At 44.4% G+C, this 12354-nt stretch overlaps 1 protein-coding gene across 4 annotated transcripts in view; it reads left to right on the forward strand.

The window, feature by feature from the left end:
* Positions 1-12354, forward strand: part of EVL (Enah/Vasp-like) — a 178561-nt gene that overhangs the window by 152903 nt on the left and 13304 nt on the right. For 3 of the 4 annotated variants that reach the window (XM_075330001.1, XM_075329999.1, XM_075330000.1), the window contains exon 6: positions 4900-5781. The exons of the other annotated variant lie outside the window; for it this stretch is intronic. In XM_075330001.1, the coding sequence (XP_075186116.1) occupies positions 4900-5781 (882 nt within the window). The remainder of the gene's footprint in view (positions 1-4899; positions 5782-12354) is intronic. 4 annotated transcript variants of the gene reach the window in all.

Here is a 12354-nt window from a genome sequence, read left to right on the forward strand (position 1 = left end):
CCTGATTCATGGTGGTCTTAGAACCATTTTTACTCCAGAAAAAAAATAGAGCAATGTTTCATTTGCACCCTTCTTTTTTAAGCGATTTTTTTCTTACTTTTGTCTGATTCTTTCCATCATCCCCCACGCACAAGTTTTGAATATGGCACAAAAAATAAAAAGTAAATGAATTTCACAAAAAAGGTTACTTTAAAAAAAAAAAAAGTAAAAATGCAAATAATAAATCAGGGCTGGAATCGTTACGGCTGACGTTTCATGAATTCCGCAAACATTTTTTTCAAGTTTTTGAGTAGTTTTAAGCCAGAATTCTGGTGAAAACTCCTTGATGAATCGGGCCGCAAATACTTAGCATCACTTAAGAGTAGTCAGAAGTGTGGAGCCCCCTTATCAGAGCATTCACAGGTGGTCTGCGTGCAAGAAGCAAGTCTACACTGCCCAGGCTCAACAAAACAGCAAGAAAAAAAAATCACATGAGAGGGTTAGGTACACGCAATCTGCCGACTGTCACAATATAGACTTGGATACACCAAACAGTAGACCGTATCACACAATAGGCTTAGCTACACCAGCTTAGTAGACAGTATCATCCATGATCTGCTTAGATACACTGATCAGCAGATTGTCTCACATATAAAAATTTGCTATTTTGCTTATCAGTTGAAACCACATGATCGGCCTAGATACGCTAGGTTAATAGACAGTATTATGTAGGATAGGTTTGGATACAGCAGCTTAGAAGACCGTAGAACACATGAAAGGCTTGGTACACTGCTTCATTAGACTATCACAGAATATGCATACATACAGCAGCTCAGACAGTATCACACATGAGAGGATTGGATACACTGGTTTATGAGACATTTTCACACAATAGGCTTATATACAGCATCTCAGCAGACAGTATCACACATGAGAAGGATTGGATACACTGGTTCATGGGACAGTAACCCACAACAGGTTTACATGCAGCAGCTCAGCAGGCAGTATCACACATGAGGCTTGGATACACTGGTTCATTAGAGTATCACATAATAGGCATGAATACAGCAGCTCAGACAGTATCACACATGAGGCTCGGATACACTGGTTCATTAGAGTATCACATAATAGCATGAATACAGCAGCTCAGACAGTATCACACATGAGGCTCGGATACACTGGTTTATTAGAGTATCATATAATAGGCATAAATACAGCATCTCAGCATACAGTATCACACATGAGGCTCAGATACACTGGTTCATTAGAGTATCACATAATAGGCTTACATACAGCAGCTCAGCATACAGTATCACACGAGAGGCTTGGGTACACTGGTTCATTAGAGTATCACACAATAGGCTTACATACAGCAGCTCAAGCATACAGTATCACACGAGAGGCTTGGGTACACTGGTTCATTAGAGTATCACACAATAGGCTTACATACAGCAGCTCAGACCGTATCCTACTTGCTATGCTTAGATACACTGTCAGACATAGTGGCTGAAATTCTCTTCCTCTTGTATCCCGGCCTCTCCCGCTGCGGTCTCACACTGTGCGGCTGCTTTATGTCAGGGCAGTGTTATTTCCTTCCATAATGTACGTGACTGGGATTGTTTTATGAAATCTTAGATGTAGTCAAAGAGAATTCCCTTAAACCAGAGGAAAGTGACCCGAAGCAATGCAGCTGACACAAAGGATGCAAAATGTGCTGCTTCATGGTGCAATTATAAACCTGCACTTCTAATACTGACTATGGCCAGCAAATCTACCAAGACGCATTACATGTGCTGAGATCACACAATTTTCAGTGTAAGAGAGAAAAAAAACCTATGAGGATATAAAAACATGATGGTATTGCAGTTCAATTGAATTGGACGGAGCCTACTTGCAATACCACACACAACCTGTAGACAAGGTGTGGCACTATTTTAGGAAGAAGACAATTTTTAATCATAGATGACCACAATTAGCAATTAAAGGCACATGGTAACCTCACTGCCATGAGACCAATCCTCCAGACTCACTAATGCAGGGTAGAGACCATTGCACTCATGGATGTTTCCCTGCCCTTCTATGGTGACCACAGCGCTCCATTCATATCACAGCTAAGGTGGCGCTACAATTTATCAACTCTACGAATAGATTCCTCTGAGAAATGAGAAGAAATGCGCCAAAATATTTCATTTTGAGTGGAGTATGGCAATATATGACTCTGGTAAGGCTGGAGTCACACTTGCGATTAAGTTGCACGAGTGCAATGCGAGAAAATCTCGCATTGCACTCGGACCAATGTTAATCAATGAGGCAGCTCCCATCTGCTATTTTTTTCCTCAGTCCAAATCGGACCAAAAAAAAAATATCGCAGCATGCTGCGTTTTGGTGAGTTTCACGTGCGAGTCACTCCAATGCAAGTCTATGGGTGCGTGAAAAAAAACGGATGTCACACGAACGGCGCATGGACCATCCTAGTGACATGTGTTTCTCTAAATACATTTATCGCATGTTGCAGAAAACACTGGAAATGAGTGAGGTCTGTCGATGTCGGTCAATCTCTATCTCTGTCAGTCGGTCTTTCTCCCTGTCTGTCGGTCTCTCTGTTTGTCGGTCTCTTTGTTGGTCTCTCTGTTTCCCTGTCGGTCGGTCTCTCTGTCTCTGTCTGTCCCTCTCTCTGACGGTCTATCCCTGTCCCCCCCCCTCTCTCATACGCACCGATCACCAGCGCGGCGCTGCACGGCTGTCACAAAGCTCCAGCGGCTTTTCCTCTTTTGAAAATGCTGGCCGCTCATTATTCCATCTGGTATTCACTGCTTTCCCCGCCCATCGGCGCCTATGATTGGTTGCAGTCAGACACACCCCCACGTTGAGTGACAGCTGTCTCACTGCAACCAATCACAGCTACCAGTGGGCGGGTCTATATCGTGCAGTAAAATAAATAATTTTTAAAAAACGACGTGCGGTTACCCCCAATTTTGATGCCAGCCAGGTTAAAGCCATTAACACATGCACATGGACTACAATCATGAGAAAAATCACAGAATCGCATTGCACACTGATCAACACTCGGACAGAGCTTATGCTACTTTCTAGCATGAGAATCGGACCGGTTTTACACTCGCAAGTGTGATTCCAGCCTAACTCTGTATCTTCCTCTAGTATCTACCTGGTTTTGTAGATGGTCATGCTGCTTCTTGTAGTGCTTCTGCATATGTGCATCTGAGACTGTTGAGATGTATGATGGAGTTGCATGAGTGAGTCTTTCATGCATTAAGCCTTAAGTGTCCTTATTTACCCGTCTGAGATGTTGTGATGCATTAACATGAATTTGAAGACACTGCCCATTTAATTCTGCAGTTTCAGGATTCAGCAGATATTGGTCCTGCATAAAAGACCATTAAAAATATAATGAGGTTACTGATAAATGACACTGCTATATTGAAGGTACTTACAGGCTATGGGCAACCTCTACATGTTTTCTTAACTGCATGTATTAGGTGGAATAAAATATTTCTGCAATTGCATTTATTTTTTTCCATTTTTGCTTCTGCAGCCTGCATGTCTTACAATGCACTGCAAGCTGCTTGATTCATTCCAGCATCAATCTGCACTGCTGGCTTCCTGCTAGCTCAGTTTCCAGGCCATCTCTCTATTCTCTGTTGACTGCAAATCAGACCTCACCAAACCAAATTGGAGCCTAGGTTTGAATAGAGAGACAAGAATCCGGCTGCGGTGATTGAGGCTTAACAGTGTCAAGCAGCTTGCTGAGCTTTTTAATACATGAAAGCTGTGGAAGAAACAAAAAATGGAATTAAAACAAAATTCTAAAAATTTTTATTTCACATAATACATACAATGCACAGATGTCCATAGCCTTTAAGGTTTTCTTTTCTTTCCTTTAGAGAAGGGTTTTCCTTTCAACAGAGCTATAATGTTTTTTTGTGTCTATATGTAGAGAACATTGATGAGGTTTCTCCTTGTTGACATAGCATGGCATACTGGCACCAAATTCCTTGCTACAGCTACCATCAAGGGGCTCACTGCATACAGATTTATACTGCTACCACTGAGTTTGCACTTAGCTCCCTCTAGTGGTGGTTATAAGCAGATCAAAATTCTAATCAGTTACCAAGTTAAAAACAAAAATTAAAAAAAAAAGCACTTATGATATATATGATTATAATAATATGAGAAGACTATGGGAGCTAAAAAAAGAGGAACATTAACTCAATAGCATTGTAGCCCCCACCCCAAGTAAACCATAAACATGGCCCCATATTTCTATGGTGTGGTTTCGATAAGCACCTGATGTTTGGGGGTAAACTATAGGATTAAACAACCTCTAATCTATTATTCCCTAATAACCAACATTGTGAGCTGATCCCATTAAAATGTAGAGGATCAGCTGACTAAAATAATTGCTTACGAAGCAATTATCATCCTCCAGCTTTGGTGGATGATGGCTACAGATCAGCCCTTAATTATCTCCACCCCAATTATCTTTACATCCCATAGTGATGCTATTTACATAATTTCCTTAGTATAATTTTGACTAGCAGAGATGTAACAGCCAATCAGCATAGTATAAACTGATGAAGAACCACTCCAGAGGAGCCACATTAATCCCAATATTTGGATAATCTCATCAATGTCCTTCAGAAATAGATGCAAAAATGTTTTGGTTTTTTTTGTTGAAAGTTGAAAATCCCTATTTGCTGCATTTTTCTCTTTGGAAACGTGGATCCCTCGTTGTTTCTTTTTATTTGATTTGTAACCATGAAAGTCTGTGCATGCCGCCATCTTTTATTTTCCGTTTTCATCTGTCTCCCGCACTCCCAGCTTTCCTAAACCCTCTGCCTGATTTGTTGCCCTTGATAAATGCCCATTTTGCTCTTTTCATTTTATTTTTTCTTTTTTTAGTTTCCACCCTTCAGATAAACGTATCTTCCTCCCCTACCCACTGCCAGTCTCCTCCTCCTGACTACAATAACTACAGAACATCTCCTTCTGCTGGCACTATCCCACCACCATCTTACGCCAAAGCTATCTCTTCAGCATCTCCTGTCCCTGAACCTAGTAATATATCCACTCAAAAGTCCTCTAACAGAAGCAACGATTCCCCAGAGTTGCCGTCTAACAGTCTATCTGGATTGGAGTCTTCCGCATCCCAAGCTTCTGCCTTTTCTCCAATCTGGCCAAGTAATGGGACCCTATCCCGAAGCATCAAGCAAATTTCCCTATCCCCACCACCACCAAATTCCCATTCTCCATTAACTTCTCATCAGTCTGTAAAACATCCCTCTGTGTCCTTTTCTTCCCGCTCTCCTTCTCCTTCTATGGCTTCACCTGTGCTTCACCAGAACGTGTCTCCACAACTTCTAATTCCAGCAACTCTTCCCGTGATTCCTGCCCAGAACATCAGGAGTAGAGGAGGAGGTCCTGACAAAATGGTCCAAAACCCAAATTTACCTCATCAGATAGGGCCAGATGACCAAGCAGATGAACCACACTCAACTCAGATTCCATTAAGTTCTCAGAAAGCCCAAGTTAAAAGCTATGACCGTTCCTTTCTGTCCTGCTTAGAGACTGTACCCCTCCCTCAGTTGCCAGTAATTGCCAGCCCGGCTGGGACCCTGACTCATGCTTCTGCTCAACCTTTCCACACCTCCTGTCAACCTTCTCAACCATCTTACCAGTCCACATCACATTTTGTTTCATTACCTCCCCCTTATGCTGCTGTATCTGAGCTGAATTTGTCCAAGAGGACTACACATTATATGACATCCGCCATTTCCCAGTTAAGTAAGTACAAGTCACTCAATAAGCAGAAAATGTCATGGGATTTGTGTTGACGTCCAGCCACAGAAAATGCATGCAATTGTTTTTTGTTTTTTTTTTCTGAACCCCATATTTAAAGGGTAACTCCATAGTTACAGAAACCTGCCTGGAAGAATCTGACATCCTTTTACATAGCTTAACTTATTTTTAAGATAAGTTATACATTTTATTTTTTTTTACATCCAGAGCTGCACTCAAAATTCTGCTTCTACTTGAAGCTAGTTAGTTATTGCTGTCCACAGCTTAAGGGGGGTGCAAAAAAAGATTCATAATTAGAAGTTGACTGTGCGTTTTCGTACAGTGGCTACAATAGGGGATATGTGGTACTGTATTAGATGCCTGGCCAGCCAAGTAATACACAGATGGGCTCGGTCTTTCAGAATGAGATATGGCATAGAAATATTTAGCACCAAAAATAGTTTTAGGTGTAAGTAGACCTGTGAATTAACTGATACAACAGGGGACAGCTGGCGAGGACCACTGGTCTTGCATGGCAATGCCACTAAGGCTGCTTTCACACTACGTTTTTTTAACATCCGTAATGAACGTTTTTTTAACGCAAAAACGGATCCAGTGCAAATGCGTTTTTATTTCAATTCATTTGCAATGGACTCGTGTCAACATGCGTTCACATGCGTTTGCGTGCGCAGGATCCAGCGATTTGCAGTTTTTTAACTTTTTTCAAAAACGCTACTTGTAGCGTTTTTGAGCTGCGTCCAAATACTGCAAATTGCTGGATCCTGACTATACTGCACGCAAACGCATGTGAACACTGGCATGCTGATAGACCGGATCCTGCTTGCTCTACTGAGCATGCACAGAAACCAACCTCGGTTGATCAGTCCCTCTCTCCTCCTCCCCCTCCCTCCTCCTCCCCTTCCCTCCCCCTCTCTCTCCACCTCCCTCACTTCCCCTCCCTCTCTATTCCCTTCCCTCACTTCCCCTCCCTCTCTCCCATTCCCTCTCTCCCCCTCTCTCTCCACCTCCCTCACTTCCCCTCCTTCTCTCCCCCTCTCTCTCCACCTCCCTCACTTTCCCTCCTTCTCTCCTCCTCTCTCTCCACCTCCCTCACTTCCCCTCCCTCTCTCCCCCTCCCTCACTTCCCCTCCTTCTCTCCCCCTCTCTCTCCACCTCCCTCACTTCCCCTCCCTCTCTCCCCCTCCACCTCCCTCCCTCTCCACCTCCCTCACTTCCCCTCCTTCTCTCCTCCTCAATCCCCACCTCCCTCACTTCCCCTCCCTCTCTCCCCCTCCACCTCCCTCTCTCTCCACCTCCCTCACTTCCCCTCCTTCTCTCCCCCTCTCTCTCCACCTCCCTCACTTCCCCTCCCTCTCTCCCCCTCCACCTCCCTCTCTCTCCACCTCCCTCACTTCTCCTCCTTCTCTCCCCCTCTCTCTCCACCTCCCTCACTTCCCCTCCCTCTCTCCCCCTCCACCTCCCTCTCTCTCCACCTCCCTCACTTCCCCTCCCTCTCTCCCCCTCCACCTCCCTCTCTCTTCACCTCCCTCACTTCTCCTCCTTCTCTCCCCCTCTCTCTCCCCCTCTCTCTCCACCTCCCTCACTTCCCCTCCCTCTCTCCCCTTCCCTCTCTCCCCCTCTCTCTCCACCTCCCTCACTTCCCCTCCTTCTCTCCCCCTCTCTCTCCCCCCTCTCTCTCCACCTCCCTCTCTCCCCCTCCACCTCCCTCACTTCCCCTCCTTCTCTCCCCCTCTCTCTCCACCTCCCTCACTTCCCCTCCCTCTCTCCCCCTCCACCTCCCTCTCTCTCCACCTCTCTCACTTCCCCTCCTCTCCCCCTCTCTCTCCCCCTCTCTCTCCACCTCCCTCTCCACCTCCCTCACTTCCCCTCCCTCTCTCTCCCTTCCCTTCCCTCTCTCCCCCTCCTTCTTTCCCCTTCCCTCTCTCTCCCCTCTCTCTCCACCTCCCTCACTTCCCCTCCTTCTCTCCCCCTCTCTCTTCCCTCCCTCTCTCCCCCTCCCTCTCTCTCCTCTCTCCCCCGCCTGAGAGCGGAGGACGCTTGTAACCAAGGTAAACATCGGGTAACCGCGGTCTTAGTTACCCGATGTTTACGTTGGTTACGTGTGCAGGGAGCAGGCAGCCCGGCTCCTAGCAGCTGCAGACGCTCGTAACTAATATAAATATCGGGTATCCAAGCAAGTTACCCGATGTTTACCTTGGTTACGAGGCTACACAGCTGTCAGAAGCAGCTCCCAGTCTTTCACGTTCAGTTCCCCTCACTCCCGATCACATGACTCCAATGCCCGCCCATAAACTTAAAGTGACAGGATCCTGCAAAATAATACATGCGTTTGCATGCGTTTTTTGCTGTAAAAGCAGGATCCACTTTTGCAGCAAAAAAACGTTCATGACGCATGTTAAAAAAACGTAGTGTGAAAGCAGCTAAGGCTAGTTTCACACTACGTCTTTTTAACATCCGCTGAAAACGTTTTTTTTAGCGGAAGTACGGATCCTGCTTTTACAGCAAATAACGTATGCAAACGCATATGTTATTTTGCAGGATCCTGCACTGGATGTTTAGGGGCGGGCATTGGAGTCATGTGATCGGGAGTGAGGGGAACTAGACTGGGAGGAGGCTTCTGACAGCTGCAGACGCTGGTAACCAAGGTAAACATCGGCCTTGGATACCCGATATTTATCTTGGTTACGAGTGTCTGCAGCTGCTAGGAGCAGGGCTGCCTGCACACGTTACCAACGTAAACATCGGGTAACTAAGAGAAGTGGTTACGCGATATTTACCTTGGTTACGAGTGTCCGCAGCTCTCAGGTGGGAGAGAGAGGGAGGGGGAAAGACAGAGATAGAGAGAGAGAGGGTGAGGGAGGGAGTAGAGAGATAGACAGATCACGCGAGACTGGTTCTGGGCATGCTCAGTACTTTCTGGGCATGCTCAGTACAAAAGCAGGATCCTGTCTATCAGTACGCCAGCGTTCACCTGCGTTTGCGTGCGTTATAGTCAGGATCCAGCAATTTGCAGTATTTGGACGGAGCTCAAAAACGCTACAAGTAGCGTTTTTGAAACATGTTAAAAAACTGCAAGTCACTGGATCCTCACTATAACGCACGCAAACGCAGGTGAACGGATGTTAACGCGAGTCCATTGCAAATGCATTGAAATGAAAACGCATTTGCACTGGATCCGCTTGTCCGCTAAAATAACGTTAAGGACGGATGTTAAAAAGACGTAGTGTGAAACCAGCCTTAAGAGGTCAGAGACAGCAAAGTGTGATTGGAATATATGAGTCAAGATTATAGCAAGATCACTAAAGAAAACCAGAGCAATTGTAGAAGTATTTAACATAAACACCTAAGGTTACCATAAAAGATTGATAATGGCAAATAGTGGTGGGTAGGAGTAGGGGTCCTAACTTAATTGCAAGTCTTCAGTTTATGTCAGAGGCACAACTGTGGGAACATTTTATTGCATAATGTAGATCGCATGACTTCAGGTTACTATATGTATTCCTCAGGACGTGAGACCGGGACGGCATAGTAACATCCACGAGCAGTGACGACACTGTCACAATATAACTGTGTTACATTTTGTGAGTTGTTTATTACTATTGCTGCACACACATATCATGCTATACACACACATACTGTATATAACACCATACTATGTGCACACATACACTCAAAATTGAAATTGCAACACCAAGGAGGGAAAGTCATGGAATGATGGAAATCGCAGGATGGATAGATACATTAATTAAATGCAAAATGATGAAAAACATGGAAACAAATTTTTCAAAATGTCTCAATTTATTCAGTATCAAGTACGGTATAAGCGCCGCGTGCAGAAATCCTTGCACTTACACATCTTGTCTGCTGTCAATGAGCTTATTAATGGATGTCCAATGCAATACCATGAAGAGGATTTAACAGGGAAATGTCCCATTGGTCCTTATCCCGGGATTATGATATGGGGTGGCATGCGTACAGTAGCCGGACCCTTCCAGACTTAATGCCAGGTACATGAACAACACAGTGTGGCATTGATTGGTCATGGAATCAGTGGTGCAACCATTTCTCTGAATAGTCCCTTCACCAGTAATTAAACCCAACAAAACCAGGCTGCATGTTGCTTGTGCTTCTTGCTCCCTCATTGATAGCTGCAAAGGCTGTAAATGCCAGGACTTCTAAACGGGGCGCTCATACTCCGTACCGGGGTGCACATACCATTGGTGCAACCTGTGGAGTCACACAGGGGCCCAAGAGGTAAGGTGGCCCATTTATACCTCCAAAGCAGGTGTTATATTGCATTTTTATGAGCTCTTGGGCTGCAAAGGACCTATACAGTGTGTCCAACCTTATCTTGTCCACCGCCATTAACTTGAGAATTTCTGTATGCAAGGTATCGATTCATATTGAATTGATGATGCCCTACAACTTTGTAATTCACTTTTTTTCTCTATCTCGTTCTGTTTTCGAGATAAAAATGCTAACTCCGTTGTTTTCCACCAGGTGGCGCTATAGGTGGTTTCATTGCGTAGTGCATGGCTACTTTACTATACCTAGACACCACTTCTATGCCTATAGCTGCTAGCTGCCACCGTTCTCCAGTTACTGGCGGTGGACAGGATATGGGTGGACACACTGTATATTCTTGCACAGGGGCTTTCTTGTCTGTGTACGCCAGTGCTCCGTACTAAATAAATAGAGAGGTTTTGAAAATGTTTCATCAGTTGTAGTAAAATGTTTATCCATCCTGTGATTTCCAGAATTACACAACTTTTCATTCTTGATATTACAATTTCAAAGTTGAGCAGTCTGTATTTGATTGTGTGTACATAAGTGGTGTATATAATATATGTGCACACACCCCGAAATGCAATAATGTTTCCCATAAGGGTGTCTGATTAAAAGAATACATTGCTCTGCATGCAAAAGCACTGAAAATCTAAAAGGACATTAGAATAAGTCAAACCTGTCACCTGTGTTTTGCTTATTAGTTAAATGCATTTATTTTTGCTTATGCATTTAAATAATATCCTTCGAGGTGCCCGTGTCCTGTTAGAAGTGTTTTCCAGTATAGGAACGTGGACCCCAAATACTCTAAAATGAACGGGTTGGGTAGTCATCCTCCCCGGGTTCAGCGCTGGCTCCCCACTGCCACCCTGGTTTTGGTGTTTTGGCTGCCGTGTTCAGTGCTCAGGGGCTTGTGCAGTCTACTTCGGCATAACTGCTGAGCTCAATAATTAGATATAATGCTAATGTGATGGTAAAACACTGCAGCCAAAGCACCGAGCCGGAGAGGGCGAGGACCCACTGTGTTATTCTAATGTGTCTGGGTCTCCACTTTCCTAAAAATGGAAAACACCATCAAGTAGGAAAAAAAATATATTGTAGTAGCCACATGCAGCTGTCCTATTTGTGTCATTAAATATAACCTGTGTAGTCTGCCGGGGCAATTATAGTAAGGCCATGTTCACACATTCAGTATTTGGTCAGTATTTTATATCAGTACTTGTAAGCGCGAACTAGAAGTGGTGTCTATGTCTCTATTACAATTTTCCTCTGATTGTTCCACTCCTGATTTTGGATTACAAATACAGAGATAAAATATTGACCAAATCCTGAGTGTGGCCTAATTCCGACATTAATATTCCTATTAACAACCTCATGTCCTAACAATTGGCATATAGCCCTCCAAACAGCAGAATTAAACACCACTTTTGGACATCTATGGATGACCAAATCAGAGGAGTGACACAAATTGCAATAAAAAACAATGTTTATTAGTATTCATAAAACAATTAAAATTTTAGCATAAAGGTACCGAATAAATAGAGAGACACAAGCAGGAGATCAACTGAGTCCCTATAGTAAATCACAAAATTGCAACTGGGACATTCACACCAAAATCCAGGTAAATATATTTTAAACTGGGGCCAAATATCCGTTCATCAATCACAAGTGCAGTTCTCTGGTCCCGTTTGCGCTAATACCCATGTAGATTAAAGAGAATTAATTTTCACTTATGGGCACCCCATCCATAAATAATTCCCATAAAAATAAATAAGTAAAAGGGTATGTGGATATGGGGTTCCTCACACAACAGAAAAGTGCACAAGAGACACGTGTGCTAAGCACAATATATAAATACATGGGAAGCGCAAACAGAATGCAGAAAAAATGCACGTTATTTAAGTATTATTATTATTATTTATTTATAGAGCACCATTAATTCCATGGTGCTGTACATGAGAATGGGTTACATACAGAATACATATACAAGTTACAGTAGACAGACTAGTACAGAGGGAAGAGGGCCCTACCCTTGCAGGCTTACAATCTATAGAATTTTGGGGAAGGAGACAGTCGGTGGGGTGTAGGTTGGTCGGGCGGCGGCTCCGCTCGGTGGTCGGGCAGCAGCCCCGCTCGGTGGTCGAGCGGCAGCCCCGCTCGGTGGTCGGGCGGCAGCCCCGCTCGGTGGTCGAGCGGCAGCCCCGCTCGGTGGTCAGGCGGCGGCTCCGCACGATAGTGAAGCAGTGAGGTCATTGTAGATTATAGGCATTTCTG

Source organism: Anomaloglossus baeobatrachus, chromosome 12 (assembly GCF_048569485.1).
Source record: "Anomaloglossus baeobatrachus isolate aAnoBae1 chromosome 12, aAnoBae1.hap1, whole genome shotgun sequence".
NCBI classification, from domain to species: Eukaryota; Metazoa; Chordata; class Amphibia; order Anura; family Aromobatidae; genus Anomaloglossus; species Anomaloglossus baeobatrachus.